Source organism: Pectinophora gossypiella, chromosome 17, assembly GCF_024362695.1.
Source record: "Pectinophora gossypiella chromosome 17, ilPecGoss1.1, whole genome shotgun sequence".
In the NCBI taxonomy this organism is placed as follows: Eukaryota; Metazoa; Arthropoda; class Insecta; order Lepidoptera; family Gelechiidae; genus Pectinophora; species Pectinophora gossypiella.
The window spans coordinates 2,290,923-2,310,123 of NC_065420.1; the positions used below are offsets into that span (position 1 = coordinate 2,290,923).

General features: G+C 39.4%; 3 protein-coding genes and 1 long non-coding RNA gene across 8 annotated transcripts; 2 read left to right on the plus strand and 2 right to left on the minus strand.

The window, feature by feature from the left end:
* Positions 1 to 333: 333 nt before the first annotated feature.
* On the minus strand, positions 334 to 17,761 carry LOC126374342 (uncharacterized). 5 transcript variants are annotated; one of them, XM_050020916.1, is made up of 16 exons: positions 17,206 to 17,756; positions 16,474 to 16,577; positions 14,767 to 14,838; positions 13,700 to 13,849; positions 12,602 to 12,688; positions 12,406 to 12,517; positions 11,705 to 11,875; positions 10,321 to 10,484; positions 9,686 to 9,817; positions 8,685 to 8,784; positions 4,144 to 4,247; positions 2,438 to 2,563; positions 1,896 to 1,987; positions 1,183 to 1,369; positions 733 to 768; positions 334 to 552 (listed from the first exon to the last, which is right to left on the minus strand). In XM_050020916.1, exons 1-16 carry the CDS (start codon positions 17,297 to 17,299, stop codon positions 502 to 504), a joined length of 1,782 nt encoding a protein of 593 aa, XP_049876873.1. In that variant the 5' UTR covers positions 17,300 to 17,756; the 3' UTR covers positions 334 to 501. The 5 variants fall into 5 exon arrangements, with proteins under 5 accessions (XP_049876873.1, XP_049876874.1, XP_049876876.1 ...); XM_050020917.1 differs by lacking the exon at positions 2,438 to 2,563 and having other exon boundaries at positions 17,206 to 17,758; XM_050020919.1 differs by lacking the exons at positions 16,474 to 16,577; positions 17,206 to 17,756 and having other exon boundaries at positions 14,793 to 14,838.
* Positions 2,249 to 9,499, plus strand: LOC126374543 (uncharacterized). Its single transcript, XR_007567463.1, has 3 exons — positions 2,249 to 2,345; positions 8,697 to 8,780; positions 9,199 to 9,499. It is a non-coding gene; the product is annotated as an uncharacterized LOC126374543 (long non-coding RNA).
* On the plus strand, positions 4,369 to 6,721 carry LOC126374451 (uncharacterized). The gene is made up of 6 exons (XM_050021102.1): positions 4,369 to 5,126; positions 5,242 to 5,369; positions 5,523 to 5,633; positions 5,728 to 5,829; positions 6,014 to 6,103; positions 6,454 to 6,721. Exons 2-6 carry the CDS (start codon positions 5,249 to 5,251, stop codon positions 6,705 to 6,707), a joined length of 678 nt encoding a protein of 225 aa, XP_049877059.1. The 5' UTR covers positions 4,369 to 5,126; positions 5,242 to 5,248; the 3' UTR covers positions 6,708 to 6,721.
* LOC126374403 (putative nuclease HARBI1) lies at positions 6,842 to 8,297 on the minus strand. Its single transcript, XM_050021041.1, has 2 exons — positions 7,848 to 8,297; positions 6,842 to 7,765 (listed from the first exon to the last, which is right to left on the minus strand). The coding sequence occupies exons 1-2, from the start codon at positions 8,133 to 8,135 to the stop codon at positions 7,001 to 7,003; spliced, it is 1,053 nt and encodes a 350-aa protein (XP_049876998.1). The 5' UTR covers positions 8,136 to 8,297; the 3' UTR covers positions 6,842 to 7,000.
* Positions 17,762 to 19,201: the final 1,440 nt, after the last annotated feature.

Below are 19,201 nucleotides of genomic sequence, written 5' to 3' on the forward strand. Positions count from 1 at the left end.
ACTCGCGAATGTCTTCCGACTAACTTAATGCGATCATTAACCACAAAACACCACTTCGTATTAATTATTTAGATTATTCAATGAAGAAAGCAACTGTCCCGTTCCCGTCTCCCGCCAAAAAAACATAGGGAGGTACCTATGTTCAATAATATCGATTTCAGTGAGTATAGTGAATCCGAGTCCGAATAGTGTTGCATGTTGTGCGCTGATCAAAAAGCAGGATTAAAAGCCAAATCGCTTTTTAGGGTTCCATAGTCAATTTGACCCTGTTATTTTGACAAGTATGCATTTATTTATATTTGTATTTATTTTATTTTTTAAACAAACAAATAGTGTTACTTGATTACTTTAATAAATTAAAAAATATGATTAAAGTACAATAAAATTAAATATTAAGTACAAAGATCGTAATGCTTCAAAATAGATCAAGTACGCCAAAAAGGTAGGTTATACCTACAGATCGACAATCTTATTCCCAGTTTGTGTCTCTGGTTTGTTATTCTACACTTCTTCTTCATCCTCTTCCTCCTCAACTTCTTCTGGGGGTTTTTGCTGAAATTGAAAGGTTGAAAGATAACGTAACATATTATAAATACATAGATAACTTTACAGTTCTTCTATTTTCCTTGAAGCTTTGTACATAAATTAAAGTAGGTACGTTCATCCATAATTTTGTATAAGTGCTTAAACAAAATTACAAGAGATTCGCGACATGGGCATAATATTACTTACTTCCTCTTGTACTACATCTGCTACAGGCGCAGCCTCCTGCGAAGAGAAAAATATAACATTTAACCAAAAACTTTTCTTTATTCAAATATATTATTTAAAAAATCACGCTCTTTTCTGAGAACCTAGCCAAGTTGCAATCGTTTATTATGATCGGTTTTTTGTAATAAAATACTTTAGCGCAAGCGAAGCGAATCACAGCGATTTAGTTATCTTCTGCCCGATAACGATAAAGGGGGAAGAAAAACGCTGATCCATGGTAGGGCTTAGGACGATCAAGAGGTTGCCTCTATGTACTTATAAGGTCACCACTAAGGCTGAACCAATCAGTCGTCAGGTTCGTATCATCGTTATTGCGTTCGCAGTTCGAGGCAAACAGCACACTACACACAAGCTCAATCCTCTACCTTACCTCCACCCCCCTCCACCTCACTCCTTTCGCCTCTTTCTTACCTGAATCTCTTCTTCTTTAACGCTCTCCTCCTCCACGTAGTCATCCCCGTACCCCACTGGAAAGAGAGTCAAACAGTCTCTCTCTCCTGCCGAGATGTCACTGCTAATGTAGATGGGGTTGAGGCCAGCGAGTTGCAGGAGAGGCAAGCTTCGTTTACGGGACACTGCTATGGCTAGTCGGTCTAAACTGGGGACAGAGTAAACAATAAATCTTCTTTTTTCTCGTGTAGGTTCTGAGGTGGATGATCAACCTCAGCAACTGTGTTTTGAAAACAATTTATTGACCAAGAGGTCTAATAAGGATTCGATTCGGTATAATGTAGGAATTTATAACATGATTTTTGCTTTTTTCAGTTTGTCCAAAATTATACAGGGTGTTAGTGACATCGTAACGAAAACTTTGAGGCCATGATTCTGAGTTGATATCAAGTAGAATGTTCTGTCGCAAAATTCATATATTTTTTTAATTATTTTCAATAATTCCCCTCAATATTCGTTACGGTGTCACTCTTCTTCTATCGTGTTGGTTGTGAGGTGGATTACCAACCTCATCAAACCTGGTGTCAGGGTAATATTGGGCCGCCAAAGGCCCCTAACATGGCTCATGTAACGACTACATAGTTACATCAGTAAGTAGTAACATACCACATACACACACACCATAACACCCTGTATAGCCTGAAGGTATAATACTGTACTGTAAGATAACTTACTGCTTTCGAAGTCTGATCATCTTGTCATATTGCCTAATTGTGTACGCCACGTGTTGCGCTTGGAACGGGTCGTCACCTACAAATATACCCAACTGCGGACAAAATAATCGATTAAATCTACTTACTTATGTAAAATATTAGTGCCATTCACAGTAGGTAAGTACCCACTAGGCAGCATGGTCTTATGATCTTAGCCTTTTAAATGGGCAAAAAGAAAAAATCAAAGTGGGAACATTACCGACCAATCAGCAAAGGAAATGTACTGAAGACTAGGCAGCATGGTATTATGATCTTAGCCTGACCCTCAAATGGGCAAAAGAAAAAAAATACCGACCAATTACCGGCAGTAAAGAGGCTTTATTACCTAGCTTTCAGGTAGATGTGATCAGAGTACAAGGAAGATGAATTAAAAAGCAACAACTTTCCATCTTGGGAACATTCCCGGGAAAGGTACGTCATTAGGTATAATCTAATCTACTCAGTATTTTGGGAAAAATCCTAATTTAAAAATAAAACTTCTAAATAAAAGTCAGTGGGTTTACATTAAGGATCTCGCTGGCGAACTGGTTCGCGATTTCCATTGCCTCGTACCGCTTGTCGATGGTGAACATCACCAGCACGTGTGGCGGCAAGTGCTCCGTCTCCAACGTGAAGTATGTGCTTACGTACTGTTGACAGGAACGACAGAAACTTATAAGTTAATATGTAACAACTACATACTTACATCAGTAAGTAGTAACCGGGACCAACGGCTTAACGTGAGCCATGTCAGGGGCCTTTGGCGGCTCAGTAATAAATAACCCTGACGCCAGGGTTGATGAGGTTGGTACGAGTATTCCATCTCACAACCCACACGACAGGAAAACGTTAATATGTTCTGGGAAAAACCTTTAACAGGGTGTTAGTGACACCGTGCCGAAAACTTTGGGGGTTATTTGATTCAGACAATGATTCTGATTTGATATCAAGTGGAATTTCCTACCGGAAAATTCATGAAAATATTCGTGTTCCCATTTTGTGCTTTAAGCTGTAGGGAACCCAAATTTAAAATAAACAATAAAAGTGACATATATTTTTTTATTGATTTCCATCAATGTAACTCGAACAACGTGAACAGTCGCTATACTGTATAAAATTGCGGCGCAGCAAAATCTTAATTAACTATTTGTGAGACCGTTTTTTATTTGGTTCACCATCTCCCTAGCGTTATTCCGTTTTTACGGGGTTCGTTAGGTCCGATTACGTCTGTAAAAGCCATTTAGACCTAACCGAGCCATAATAAGGAACCCAGATATCACGATATTTGAGATTTTCAACCAATGGAATTGGTTTATTTATCGCGTAGCTAATAGCTGGTTCATAATATAGCATGCTATGAACCAATACTCTATGTTACGTCTAGAAGGTTGGTGAACTTCACAAGACATTAAAAGAAGAAATAGGTATATGAGATTGCCTTAGGGAAGAACAGCTTAAGTCCATTGGCCTTCGCCAAGTCGTTGGGGGGTGAGTAGAGGCCGGGCACGAAGAGACCTCCCGGAGGAATGTACTCCTCATCCTCAATAGTTATATCCGAGTGGAATTCCTCCGGTAATGCTTCGCCCTGGATTTAAAAAGCGCATTAAAACAATTGCAGATTGCTCGGACCTTCAACAGCAGAAGCTGTCGTCTTTGTTCCTTTGTGAAAACCTGAAAGATCTTGAAGACTCTATGGAACATTAACCAAACTTTTTTATGAAGAGTAGTTATAAAAATCCTGAGGACTTAGCCAAGTTGCAATAGTTTCACCTAGACATTTATTAAAATCCACAAACAGAATAATATACTAATCCTTACAAATAGAAAAACTTCTCCAAAGCATCACACCGAGGCAAAGTGCCCAAAAGACTGGTAACATTTCCCCTTTGAACAGCTAAACTAACCCTTTCACAAAAATAGCTGCCAGCCCGAAAGCTTCGAAAGATCCTTAATAAAACTTTTGTCTCTGGGCCAAATGGACTCATCGCCTCAACGGCAAATGTTTTCTGTCATACTTACACTTGCTAACATAACAACTTGCGCTATAGTAAAAGCTTGCTTACGTGAAGCACCTTTTTGAAAAATCTGATGTGATTTTTTTCGAAGAGAAAGGAGAAAGGCTTAGGTTGGTTTTCACTATAAGGCGACGTGAATGGTCTATTCTGTTGCTTAGAAAAAAAATATATAGGTTAAATTCGATGTTTGAAATATTTATTTAACTTTTTCTCACCGCGAATTCGCCTTCGGGAGGCGGGAGCTCTCCCTCTTGCATAGTCGTATCAGTTGCATCGGTCACATCCGTAACTACGGTCTCAGCTTTTTCACCTTCAGCACCTTTAACAGATATTATATTATGTACAGTACATCCTTACTATTATACAAGATACTTATAATTATATTAAATCGAGCAAAATCGATCGCGGAAACACGTCACTAATGCTAATGTCACAACACTAACACCCGTATTCTAAGATGTTTACTCAAAACTGCCTTCACTCGGTCCTCAGCCAAGGCCACCTTAAGGGATTCTCAAAATCTCCTTGAAATCGGTATTCTTAGTTGGCACCTCAACCTTAACGGAGGTTTCCTCCAGCGAGGAAGAGTGGAGGTATGACGTCATTGTTTTCGTATTATTTTGTTGGCAGCATGATAGAATTCTGTTGGCTGTGGTCACGTTTGTAGTTTATGGGAACATTTAAACGTCAAACAAATTGTCAAATCGACTTTGACAGTTGATTTCGCGGTACCGGCTTTGTTTATTTCAAACACAAATTTCAGACTACTTTGCACTGAGCAAGTTATCATCCGTCCCAAACTACTTTGTGGAGTGTGAAAGTGTTTATTAGATTTGTAAAAGTGTTTATCAAGTCAAAATGTCGAGCGGATCAACAAGACAAACTTTCACTGAACACGAAAAAGTGTGTCTGCAGGAATTAGTTTTGAAATATAAATTAAATTCTGCTGCAACTATTGGGGCTGGAAATGCAAATGTAAAAAAAATGGCTTGGGTACGCCTTACACAAGAATGTAACTCCATTGAGACCAATAGTAAAGTAAGTACCTAAATGTAGCACATAATATTAATATCATTCCTGATTTTGATTAAACTTACAAACAAACCTTTGATTTCTTTTAGCGAACAGAGGCACAATTAAAAAAATGTTGGGACAATTTAAAAACCAGAAGAAAACAATTTCTAGCACAAGAAAAAAGGTAAAATATCATATACTTTCTTAAAAGTAAATATTTACTATTGTTACAAAACACAGTGCAATGCTGTAAGTAATGTTATTTTTAAGCTTCTCTTTTTTTCATTTGAATTTGGAAGGGAACGCATGAGGACCGGAGGTGGGTTGTATGCAGCTAGTACCTCTCAAGGCTCCCAGGAGGCTATTGATGCTGCTCTTTTGGATGCCACAAATATAGAGCTACAAGGCGTGTTTGATAGTGATAGTGGTGAGTTATCAGGATATACATACATACCTTATTCCACTTACTAAATAGTTTTTATTGATATCTCTTTTCTATGTTCAGTTGAAAGTTAATAGAATTTCACCGAGTGGCTCTTGCAAGTAAAAATTATAGCAATTGATAACATTTTCATTCCAGATATGGTGTTGGACCACAACATGTTAGCCCCAGTACCCGATCTCCCTGCACCTGCAGCCCCTGCAGCACCCGCTAATACCTCACCTGGCGAAGGACCATCCCAAATACAAAGTATAATAGTTAAGCTATATTTTTTGCCATTTCTAACACAATAAACAACATATTTTTTTTTTGCAGAATACATTATGTTTTGCCTTTTTTGCAGAAGCTATTCCTGTGGAAGTTGATATTGAAATAATGGATAATCAATATCGTCCATCAGCCGGGTCTCGTCTCTCCGATTATGACCCACCTTCTCTAATTCAAGGTATTTTCTTAGATATTTTCTTAAGTTGATTATCTAGTACATTTAAACAAAACTATAGGCTTGATTATTATTACAAGTAATCTAAACCAGTGTGAAGATTTTAAAGATTTTAAGAAAGAGGTGTGTTTAATGAACACTTATGTAACCTTATTTAAGTAACATATTTGGAATTTTTTATTTGTAGAGTCTGTTCCTGTGGCACAAGTAGAGCTACCTCGTCGACCATCAACTGGATTGAGAGAACATGATTATGGAGCACCTTCTCAAACTCAAGGTATTCTTATTATAGCAATATTGTTGAACAAAATCTGCTTTATAAGTAACTAAAATAATTTCTAATGTATTTTTGGTAACAAATTCCTAGAAACCCCATGCTGATCTTGCGCGACCCAACTCCGTCCACAAAAGTTTTTACAGCTTTCTTATCTTTTGTTTACATTCACATCTGTGAATGTGATGGCCATCTGTCAGCACTTGTGGTGACCTTTTTTTATATTAGCCAGTTAAACGTATTCACTTCGTAGTAAAAAGGATCGGTTAAAAAATATTTTTATTATAAGTAACTGTGTTTATTAAGCCTGTGAACTTTCGTGCGTTTTAACATATCTTCTTGTTACGTTTCAGCTTCAAAGAACATTCGGGCTCATGTAATTAATCAGGAGTTCACCTTGCGAAAGGATAGATATCAGGTGATAGTGGACAGGGAGGAGGAGCTACACAAATTGAGGATAGCAGAGCGGGAGTGGCTCGTAAAGGCAGCTGAGGAGACATATCATAAAGCTCGCCTTGAAAAGGAAAGTGCGCAGGAGTTGCTGCTATGCAGCCGGGCTAAGCGAGAGCTAGCAGAGCTGCATCTTTCTAGGGAAAGAAAGAAATAAATTGATAGTTTTTATTACATTTTTTTTATTGAGCATATCCCTTGTATTTGGAGCAATAACTAATTTTAACTATGATACAAATAATGGAATCTTAAAGAATATTTCTAAGAACTTTTTCTATATGAATTATAACATAATATTATAGGTATTTAATACATATCTAACATCTAGATAGAAACTAAACTAGTACATAATACAATACAGTAACTCTTTATTATTTAAATACAAGAAGCAAGTGGTACAAAAGGCGTTCTTTTTGCTGAGGAAACATAACTAACATAACAAAATTATACTTAACTAAAATGTCTTGCGATAAAACTAGCTCTTATAATACTACCTCGTTCATTGTCTGGAACAGGTGTTGGTGGGTCTATCCTTGACCTCAAGGGTTCTGGCATTTCTTGGTTAGTGTTAACACTGATATTGTGCAATACAGCACATGCCACGATGATGTTAGGGACATTTTTTATTTTGTTCTTAAGCTTCCTGCTTAAACAAGCAAATCTTCTTTTCAGGACACCATTCAGCCTTTCTATAATATTTCTAGTACTGATATGGGATCTGTTGTAGCGCTCCTGATCTGGTGTTTGTGGATTTAGCACGGGAGTATACGTGTAAGACGACTGTGCATATCCACTGTCCCCTAAAAGTATGCCAGCACCTACTAAATCCCCTTCTTCAAAGCGCATACTACAACGGCTGTTGCTGAATATGCGGGAATCATGGGCAGATCCTGGCCACCTCGCCACAATGTCGTAAATCAACATTTGTGGCCCGCATATTAGTTGTACATTTATAGAGAACTCACCCTTTCTATTTCTGAAAAGTTCTCCATTTTCCCGACTCGGATTTTTAATTGGTACGTGAGTGCAGTCAATGCACCCGATTACCCCTGGGAATTGAGCACGTTGGTAAAATGCTCTCTTCACGTTGGCTCTCTCGTGTGCTCCAGGGAACTTGATAAACTCAACTACTTTCATTGCTAATATTTTCGATAGCTTAGCCACGATTTTAGATACAACTGGCTGACTGATCTTATGCAGGTCTCCGCAAACAATCTGTTGAAACAGAAATAGTTTGGTAAATATTTTTTATAACTGTAGATAAGTAATTATATAAATGCTTGAATGGCTAACTTACCTGGAAGTTTCCTGTAGCATAAAATCTTAACGCTATGAGTAGTTGCAATATGGGTGGTAAAGGTAACCCTTTGTTGGTTACATTTGATTGCAATCCAATCAGTGGCAATATCATATGAACAACGGTATCTTTCCTAAATCGAAAGCGTTTTTGAAATTGTTCTTCGTCGTAACATTCCAAAGGGTTTTGAGCGTCTCTGATATATTTCCGCGCCGGATAATCGTAAGGATTATCATAAACATAATCCATAAACTCTTCAAAGTCACTATATAAGTCACTATCACTCATTTTAATAACAAAAATCGAAGTTTGTAATATAAAAAGTATCGTCACAACAAGCGTTCGCACGGATTTCAAGCGTTGAGTAGTCCTTAAGGTTGGTCACGAGGTACCTTACATTTGACAGTTCATTCCTCAATTTTTACTCACCTCCAGTGAGGAAGAACCATAAGTCGAGGACGTAAATGTCAACTATGAATACCAAAAATCCTCAACCGAGGTTGAGTCGAGTGGAGGAACTCTTGAGTGACATCTGAGAATACGGGTGCCAGAGCCAACAATACATTTTTTTTTAAAGTAGGTAGTTAGGCAAAGACTAGTTAGGTAGGTCCCCTTGAGGCAAAGGCAAAGCCGTACAGCCAGTATTAATTTTTATTTGATGGACAGCTGGCAGCTCTTGAAAGTTTTTTAACTTCTAGTAATAGTTGTAATAATTGTAAAAAAATACTTATACCATTATAAAATATAGATAACTACTTATAAGTATTATTCTTTATACTATGACTGCAATGTTTATTGTATATTTAATGTAAGCGAATAAGTAAAAATGAAATATACCTTCTCCTTCAGGCTTCTCGCCCCCTTCACCGCCTTCACCTCCTTCCCCTTCAGCGCCATCTGCTGCCGCCGCCTCTGACGGGTCCGGTTCTGCTGGTAACTGACAATTTCAACACGATAAGTATCGCAATAAGTATAGTAGTAAATAAGTATTAATGTGAACTCACTGTAGTTCTGTGCCACAACGGCTTGCTTCTCAAACGGGAAGCAACGGTTCGAACCCCGGTACCGGACTTACTCCAATGAGTTATTAATTTATCGTAAGTACAGTTTTCGACCCTATTTTTCCCTAAAAAAGTAGCATAGAGAGTATTTTTAAATGCTACACCGACAAGAGCGTGGTTAAATTGATGATGATGACAGTTTTCAGTAACACAATTGCCTCGACCGTTATAGACGCCGATACCAGAAATCAGAATCATTTATACAATATATATTACAGTCCCCACTGGTCAACGGGATATAACGTAGAACCCTTGCCCAGGAATACGGGTGAAGACCTCAATGGTTGCAGAGGCGGAGATGGGAGCCATCGGTACAACAATGCAAGACGGAAGGGGCAAATCACAGGGACTGTAACCTGGAACCTGACAGAGGGCAGCGAACAGGAGTCCTAATACGGCTTTGAAATGGACTACTCTGGGCGCCATCCCACTCGCGTCAGACAGAGTACTGCGGGGCGACAGGCAAGAGGGAAACCACTGCCCTATTTTATAAAAAAGTAGCATGGAGGATGCTTCACCGACAAGATAGTGGCTCTTAAATTTATGATGATATTACACTCAGGCACAACACATCTTCCAATCATTATTAAAATAAAGAGAAGCAATATAGGTAGTATCATAATAATATTTGATGCAATTATATCAAAACAATATTATATCTCAGTGTTCAAATTATTATTTTTTTTACCTATTTTTTGTGTTGTACTCCCAAGTTGTTTTGTGAGTCTAATAAATAAATAAAAGAAAGAAACTAGAAAAGAAAAAAAGATAGCTAACTCCGGCAGCTAGCCTGGCCATCCGTTCATCATCAGCTCTTTGCTTCTCCTCCTTTAACCGTTCTTCCTCTGCCTCTCTTGCGAGTCTCTCAGTTTCCTTCGCCAGTCTGTCGCGTTCCTCTTTCTCTTGTGCCTGGAAAATTTGAAATTGTTATCGATCGCACTGTTTTTTTTTACTTTTTTTGACGTGACTTTTGTGGATTTGCCTCAAATGGCATTAACTACTTGGCCGGAACAACCGCAGTGGAGCAGCGTGGTGGAATGCTCTATTGCTCGCTCCGGTTGATTGAGGAGGAGGCCTGTGCCCAGCACTGGGATGTATATAGCCTGTTTATGTTTCGTTTGTGCATTTATCAATATACAGAGTTTTAGTGACATCGTAACGAATACTTTAAGGAGGATGATTCAGACCATGATTCTGAGTTAATATCAAGTGGAAATTTCCGTCTCAAAATTCATGTCTTTTATTGGTTTTTTTTAAGTTATTTTTAATTCAATACTTTTGCGATGGAAAATTCCACTTGATACTAACTCAGAATAATGTGCTGAATCATCCCTCTTAGTATCCGTTACTAACACTCTGTATATAATCGAAACCCTATAAGCCCATATGAAAGAAGAATAAATAAAACTTACCAGCTTGGCCATCTTGGCTTCGTACCTCTCCCTGCGCACCTCCCTGGCCGTCTTGCTGATGCTGGCGTACCTCTCGTACGCGGGGAATGGGGGCACCTGCTTCTCCGGAGGGACGTCCTCCTTAGGCACCGGTATCTCTTCGTATAGTGCGTATCGCATCAGTTCTGTCGTACGATACAAATATAACCACCATATGTGTACAGTCATACGCAATATAATGTACCCACTTTAGCACTCTGTCGCACTAACACTTTTTTTATCTTTGATGGGGTTGCTCTAGGCCCCAGACTAGACCAGAGAGAGTTGGTCTGGTGGCTTTAACACGTTGACAGTCCCCATACAAAATGTTTGGACTTGTAAGTCCCGCATATTACTACAATTTTTATACATCCTTTCAAAAAAGTAAATAATAATAAATGTATTCTTAACACTTCACAATACTTGACCGTTTCTTAGTGACCCATGTATGGATCACGGACATATGTAGCTGTCCGTCATGACCCGTATATGGGTCACTGGGCTGTCAACGTGTCAAACTATCGACGGATACCGTTCGACTAACAGATCGATCGATTCTATCAATCTACGTTGGTCGATAAGTCTGGTAGCTGTAATTGATCTTGTAGAAACTATCTTGTAGGAATTGGTCTTTGATAGGCAAGAATGGAGAATGCCACACTGCCAAGAGCGTGGCTCTTAAATTAGTGATGATGATACAAAAGTAAGTGCGCAATGTAAACAAATGTGAAATTAGCAATGTTTTTTATTATTGCTTTGATGTCGCCTTTTTACCCCAGAATGACATTTTAAAAAAGCGCTTTCGTGACTTTTGACTATAAGCATAGAATAAGGAATATGATGTGATCCAGCCGGTTTCGGCTACAGCGACTGCTTCAACTCGGACTGTTCATGTGCTCGCATGTGGCTTATAAGTATAAGTAACCAATCTTATTGGAAAAGATCCTCGCAAAAAGCGGGCATGTGAACACACTAAGTATTTAAATATATATCATGGAATGTTGTTTGTGAGACTGTCCTTTGTTTGGTAAGGACTTTTCAGGCTTGAATCACCTGATTGTCCTAAAAAGTAAGATGATTTCGTGCTTCGGAGGGCATGTTAAGCCGTTGGTCCCGGCTATTAGCCGTAAAAACACCTCCACAAACCCGCATTGGAGCAGCGTGGTGGAGTATGCTCCATACCTCCTCCGGTTGATTGAGGGGAGGCCTGTGCCAGCAGTGGGACGTATATAGGCTGTTTATGCGTTTATGTGTGATTGAATGCTGCAGGTGGCGTATCGACTATTCCATTCCACCATCGATCTACGGCCATCGACTATCGATCGATTGGTCTGGTAACAGCTTTAAGTTCGAAAACAGCACTTACTGACGAAGTCCCGGTCATCAGTGTCAAACATCTTGAAGAGTACCACCAGCACCTCTCCGGACAGCAGGGAGTGCATGCACGCTTCATTCAGGTCTACGTCGCTCATATACAGAGCTTCTCTCGCCGTGTCTTCTGTCAGCTGGAAGGTGTCCTTCGCAGCCACTTGGATGTCTGTTGAAAACAAATAGGCAACCTTATGTAAGAAGGAAAGAAAAGAGAAAGGAGAGGACGAAACGATTTACCCACTCCCTTTGGGTGTTACTCCCGCCAGCGTGGTCGACCATTTCCCTCAATCAGCGCTTATCGCTATCGACCCACTAGGGTCGATTAATTCTTTCAAATATTTTTCCTCCCAGACGACGCCCTGAGCCGACGTTCGCGCCCAACTGGGCACCCGCAGGCCTGTTGTCTTAAACGTTGTACCGGGTGAGAGCCTTCAGCGCTCCCCATTTCTCCGGCCAAGTAGTTAATGCCATCTGCGGCAAATCTACATAAGTCACGTCAAAAAAATCTGGGTTTTACTTTAGACTAACGTAGGCCGCTAAGGAGTAAGAGGGAGCGTACACGGATTGTCTGTCTCGTTCGCACTTACGGCGACACGCCGTAAGAATAAAATTTCCGTTTGAAGTGTTCAGGGTGCGCTAGAACGAAATAGTAGATCCTATTTAAAAGATAAGGAAGGCACAAAACTCCGTGCTTACTGACAATATCCCACTTCTCATACAAGTCGTAGTGAGCCTGGTGGTGCTGCGGCCAGAACATGATGAAGTTGAGCCTCTTCACGTTGGCCGCTAGTCGGCGCGAGACACGCTCCTAAAGAAAGACAAAAAAGAAAAGAAAAAGAAAAAAAAAGAAATAAGAAAAAAGTATGAAAATATGAGTAGTTTCAACACTAACCTTACGCGCAGCCAGCGTTAGCACGCGCAGCCTGTGTGCTTGCTCGCTGTACTCCCTGTCTCTACGCTGGTCTTCTTCTTGCTTTTCCTGTTGTTTTAACACGGTCACAATCACTACCATGTACCTGCACATCTTAGAACCCTGTCACATGTACAGTCATGAGCAATATCATGTACCCACTTTAGAACCCTGTCGCACTACCATATTTGACATTTAATGAGAATTACGGTTTAATTTGTCAAAAAAGTTTATATGTGACATGGTTTCAAAGCGTATATATGTCGTGGCCAGATAATAGAATTGATCATTTCATGTATCAATGTAATTTTTTCCATATCGAATAGGTACTTACTTACATAATTTTGAACCTAAGAAATTAATCGACTATTCACATTTTTATTACACCACATAGCATGGACACCGTCTACATTAACGACATGGCCAAACGTTGATTGATATATCATTAAACGTTGACGTTTCAACAATATGGTCAACTTAAGTTGGCCAGTTGACAAATTTAATGCAACATACGGCACCGCTTTTGAGGCGTTTGATCATATCCAGCCTGGTCTAAAGCAGCGATGTGGTCTAAGGTGGAGCTAAGAGCTAACATACTATACGCAACGTCATAAAATTATCGATCTATGCAATAAATTTTGTCGAAATCGATCAAGTTTGTTATTTTTCCTAACATGCGTCCCACGTGTATTGTTCGTAATTTGACAGAACGACATGACTAATTTGGGTTCACATATTAGCACCAATAAACTAAACGACATAATTATATCGTCGGAATCGATAAAATTACCGTGGCAATATTTTATCACGTTGCGCGTTAGTAATCAGAAATCAGAATCATTTATTCAACGTAATTATCATGGATAAAATTGTTGAAGGTCAATGTAACATTTTTGAATTTACGTCATTTCGCAAGGTTTTATGGCTGAGGAGAAGAAATGACAAGAAACTGCAACAGCAACGCATCTTTTAAAAACCAGTGTTTCTGTAGTTATACATGTCCTTCTCCTGTTCATCCGAAATTCTTGCGATCTATGCATCGTCATTAAACCGACGCGAAAAAGACAATAACAATCATACAGCTTCCATAGGCAGCATCTCTCCAATGTTGTACTTGGGCACCTCTATACCCAAGTCTTGCTCGGTCTTCATGAGTCCCAATTCCTCTTCCACGATGCGACACAGCTCGATACCGTTGGCGCCAAACATGGCTTTGGTTAATTTGCCTTTCTGGGGAAATTATTACTTTTTTAATCCACAAGTAAAGCGAATGTTGATGGTAGGGCTGGCAGAGGAAGACCTAGAAGGACGTATACTTATTAAACAAATTAGAGATGTCTTTAGAAATCTACTCTGAATCGGCGTGCGTGTATGAAACCATTGATGAATGTGGAGTAAGTAAGAGAAGGGCGTCAGGATCGAAGCAAATGGAATTCCATAGTTTCTGCTTACCCCGGTGGAAAATAGGAGTGAGTTTATGTATGTATTATGTAAGTATGTTAATAAACAAGTAGTCATACGGTCCTGTGGATCGACGGTTTGCTTTTCAAACGGGAAGCGCCGGTTCGAATCTCTGTACCGGACTTGCACCAATGAGTTATTAATTTTCACTAACACAGTTGGCTCGACCGTTATAGACTCCAATACGGCTCACCACCATGTTGGTCTAACAGAATGCTCGATGATATATGGGTAACTTAGTTCATCTTGCGATGGATGAACCTCTGGACTATCCCAATTGGGTTAAAGACGTATCTTTTGGGGTATCTAAAGTAATATTATAAAGAGGAACTATTTGTAGGTATTTTTTTTTTGTATTGAATAAACTCAAGAAAGGCAAAAGCGCCATGGAAAATGCTGCACCGACACCGAGCGTGGCTCTTAAATTGATGATGATGATGATGAAGAAACTCAATAACTACTGAACAGATTTCAAAAATTATTTCACCATTTGAATGCTTCATTATCCCTAAATAACATAGGCTATATTTATTACTAGGAAAAAATAGGGATCCCTACTAAAATTTACTCTTAAAAGATAAATATCCACCCGTGCGTAGCCGGGTCGGGCCGCTCCAGTGTGTTATAAAATCGTGTCGTCAAAGATGGCCGAATTAACCGTTTCGTGAAAAAAAGGAACTACAGACCTGCAAGAAGAGAAATATCGGCTCACTTTTGTTCTGGAATCTCTCCAACGCGTCTATTTTGTCGCATTGCACCTGGAAATAACACAGGTCATAGGTTAGGCTGCTGGGAGTCGCCATTTATGGCGCGATGGTTGCGACTACACGCACACATACCTCCTCCCGCTACACAACTCTAATTTTCTACTAAATATTAGTCTACTAACATTAGGATTAAGTACTATGTTACTAACATCTATGGACAATAAATAGTCTGAAAATAAAGATTTTGAATTTGAATTTTTTTGAATTAACATGCTGTGCCATTCACCCCTTATCCTCCTGCGACCCAGATTCTTCTTCTATCGTGTGTGTTGTGAGTTGGATGACCAACCTCATCAACCCTGGTGTCAGGATTAATATTGAGCCGCCAAAGGCCCCTGACGTGACTCAACTAACGACTACGTACTTACATTAGTAAGTAGTAACCGTGACGAACGGCTTAACGTGCCCTCCGAAGCACGGATCATCTTAGGTACTTTTGGACAATCAGGTGATCAGCCTGCAATGTCCTAACCAAACTAGGGATCAGTGATTTATCCCCACCGGGATTCGAATCTGGGACCTCCGGATCGTGAGCAGAACACTCAATCACTGGACCACGGAGGCCGTTACGAGACTGTGTCTTAGGTCAAAGATATATTATGAAATCCCGATTGCTAAAGAAAGACAGATCTCTGAAACTGACGATAATAATTTTCTTTTTTCTATTTAACGTACTTACATACTACTTCATCATCATCAGCCCATTAACGTCCCCACTGCTGGGGCACGGGCCTTCCCTATGGATGGATAGGGAGATCGGGCCTTAAACCATCACGCGGGCCCAGTGCGGATTAATGGTTATTAACGACTGCTAATGCAGCCGGGACCAACGGCTTAACGTGCCTTCCGAAGCACGGAGGAGCTCGAGATGAAAACTTTTTTTTGTGGTCACCCATCCTATGACTGGCCTTTGCGAAAGTTGCTTAATTTCAACAATCGCAGACCGAGCGCGTTTACCGCTGCGCCACCGAGCTCCTCAACACACATACTACTTATTTATACATTTTAATCAAGAAGAAGATGATGATGACGATGAAAGTCGAAGAAGCAAAAGTGGTGTCAGGATCGTAGCAAGTGGAATTTCATGGTCTATGTCTGTCTACTCTGAACTGACGGGAAATAGACGTGATCTTATGTAAGTATGTACAAACGTTATATGAGGGATCAGCCTGTCATCCATAAAGAACCCCAATACCGACCACGCCGGCGTGGTCGACGATTTCCCTCAATCAGCGCGTATCGCTATCGATCCACTCTCAGACGAATCCCTGAGCCGAGGTTCGCGCCCAACTGGGCACCCTCAGGCCTGTTGTCTTAAACGTTGTACCGGGTGAGAGCCTTCAGCGCTCCCCAATTGTCCGGCCAAGTAGTTAATGCCATCGGCGGCAAATCTATGATAAGTCACGTCAAAAAAAAACATCTATAACGAGGACACAATTCCTCTAAGACTGGCGTGAGTTGTATGTACAGTCATGAGCAATATAATGTACCCACTTTAGGACTCTGTCGCACTAACATATTTGACATTTAGTGAGACTTACAGTTCAATTTGTCAAAAAAGTTAATGTGACATGGTACCAAAGTGTATACATATTAATGCTCGTGACCGTATGTTGTATACTGTACCTTGCACATTGCTATATTGTCGCCTCCAATCTCAAGCTTCGCCTTCCTCACAGCCTGACCAGTAGCCAAGCAGTTACCACAAAACTCAGAGTATACTTCCATACCTTAAAAAATATCCAGACTTATATTAAACATAAGTACTTTCATTAACAAGAAAATGAAAACTAAAGTCATCGGTTAAAGAAACTCTTTGCTCAGTTGTGAAGGAAAACCTCGTGAGGAAACGCACATTCCCGAAAAATGCGTTGCCCTGTATTGGGCTGGTTTCCCCTTCGGATGGGAAGGTCAGACAGGAAGTACTTAGTCTTTAAAGCCAGACCTGCCAAATCTTTAGTAAGCGGATCCTGTAAAGAACAGGATAACGCCAGATGGGATAAGACAGTAGTTAAACAGAAACTTTACAAAAAGGTTATAATTATAAGGTTAGTGATTATTTAGAAGATAATGAATGCATGGGATTAACTGTCTGAGAACTGATATTAGGCAGCTAAATTACTCAATTGTACTTATAACAATATTTTGGTTTTTTTTAAAGAACGTCTAGGGCCGTGTGCCGAGGTTTTTCTTGCAGCTTCTTTTCCCCGGCTATACGGGTTGTGAGAAGCTGCAGTAGTTTTAGGCGGATGAGACGTTCGTTATGTAAAAAATGACGATTCAAAGTGTAACTATGTTACCTATTGAATAAAGATACTTTTGAATTTGAATTTGGATGATGGTCAGAGAAATACTTACAAATCAATACATTGGAATGCTTCTCGATATATTCTTCAAATTCTTCATTTGTCTCTATGTTCTCTTGAATAGATACGGGAGGTTTGCGAGCCATAACTAATAATATCTACTAAGTACCGATTTCGGAAGAAAATATTGTTCAGCCCGTAACCAACCTCGGGTGGATCAAGGGTGGATACAGGTTTGTTGACAAGATTGCACAGATTAGAAAGAAAAATGTTCTTTTCAGTTGTTATTGGCAGTACCTATCAGTCCTCCAAATAGGTTATATCATGTTGGGTTCAATCTATGGGTTTAAGGTGATGCGTTTTAGTCAGCTAGGTAACGCTGCGTCAGTAGATGGCGTTACTTCTGCAGTTTTCGTATTTTTTTCCATTTATTCGTTTAGTGTTGAGTTCTGACCCAGTGAAATGTTAGGTGGCGAAATCTTATATACATTATCTTTAAGTTAAGCTACAATTTTGAAGTAATTACTGAAGATATCATATTGAAACATTGCATCAAAAGTTGGTGTCATTTCATTTTGTGTACAAACACGAAGCTGTCACACACACATGCAAACTAGGTTAGCTATTAAAAGAGATGCATAATTTGAAATCTACTTCTAACTTCTAAATGGCGCATTTGGTAAAGCAGTCGCCGCCATTCTTAAGGTTCACGGTTCAAACCCAAGTGCATGTTTTAATTGTTTATACTTTTTGTATTTTTTTTTACAATTGAATTTGGCGAACCCGTATATTTGTTACGGAATTTTCAAAAAGTATCACTTTTACCAATAATATTATAATTATACAATAATGTACTTTGCACTTAAGTACCTTCCGTAATTTCCGTATTTTTTATTTTGTAAAATTCTAACAGGCATTAATCGCATCAGTGAACATGCGGCTAACTAAAAAACTACTGAACGGATTTTCATACGGTTTTCACCAATTAGTAGAGTGATTCATGGGCGTGCTTTAGGGTACTTATATAATTTATACAAGTATTTTTTTTGTATAAAATGGTTCAAAAATGATGATGAATGTCAAACATAATTATCGTTACAAATATAGCCGACTTGGAGCTTTCGGCGAAAACACTGCCTGAGCCCATTGAGATATAACAAAACAACGTATGGTTGAATTGTTCCTTTTTTGTAGGTCTACCGAAAAGTCCACAATATGTCATAATAATTATATTGTGTATAAAGAATTGTGTATATGTATTGTATGATTTTACAAATAACGATCATAGTACAATAATAATAAGGTAGATTTTTCCTAAATCGCGTCGGTTCAAACTTTGTCGCATCGCGTTTGAAAGATGTAATAGCGCTTCAGGACGTCCCGCAAGCACGGCGCTGATGTCGCAGTATCCGCATATAATTATTATGACTTGTCATTTAGTTCCAATAAAATCCGCGGGACTTCATACGTATGTCAGTGACAGCTGGTGATAGCATGCGGGACACTTAGCAGCTAATCGAATTTTATGTTGTTTTCGCGCCCAGTCCAGACGACTTGCAGCGCATTTCTGGACATATATTTACGCGTGGTGTTCATTGTTAGGTTAGTTAGTTCAGGTTAGGACGTCTTTTTTTAACGAGGACGTTAAAAAAAGACGAGGCTGGGACGTATTGAAGTAGTATTTCCATATATACGCGGCCTGAAATGGGCTGTTTCGGGGACCTGAACTGGTTGCTGTCGAACTTATTATCACGTTTTCTTGATTAAAATTCATAAATAAGTCAAATAGAAAAAAGATTTTCGTTAGTTTTAGATCTGTCATGATGTCTGTGATGTTTGTTTATTATACATAAGAATTTCAAAATTTATCTTATTTTATTTTCCCAAAGGGCAAGGCAAAGGGAACTATGCCCATACAGCCATGTCTTGTGTTTTTTTTTTCTTGATGATGATTAATGAAATGATGAAACCTAAGCCCCCACCCTCGGAGCAGACTCCTACTCCGAACCCCAAACGAAGTAAGCGGCTTGTTGGCGCAAAGCGAAAAT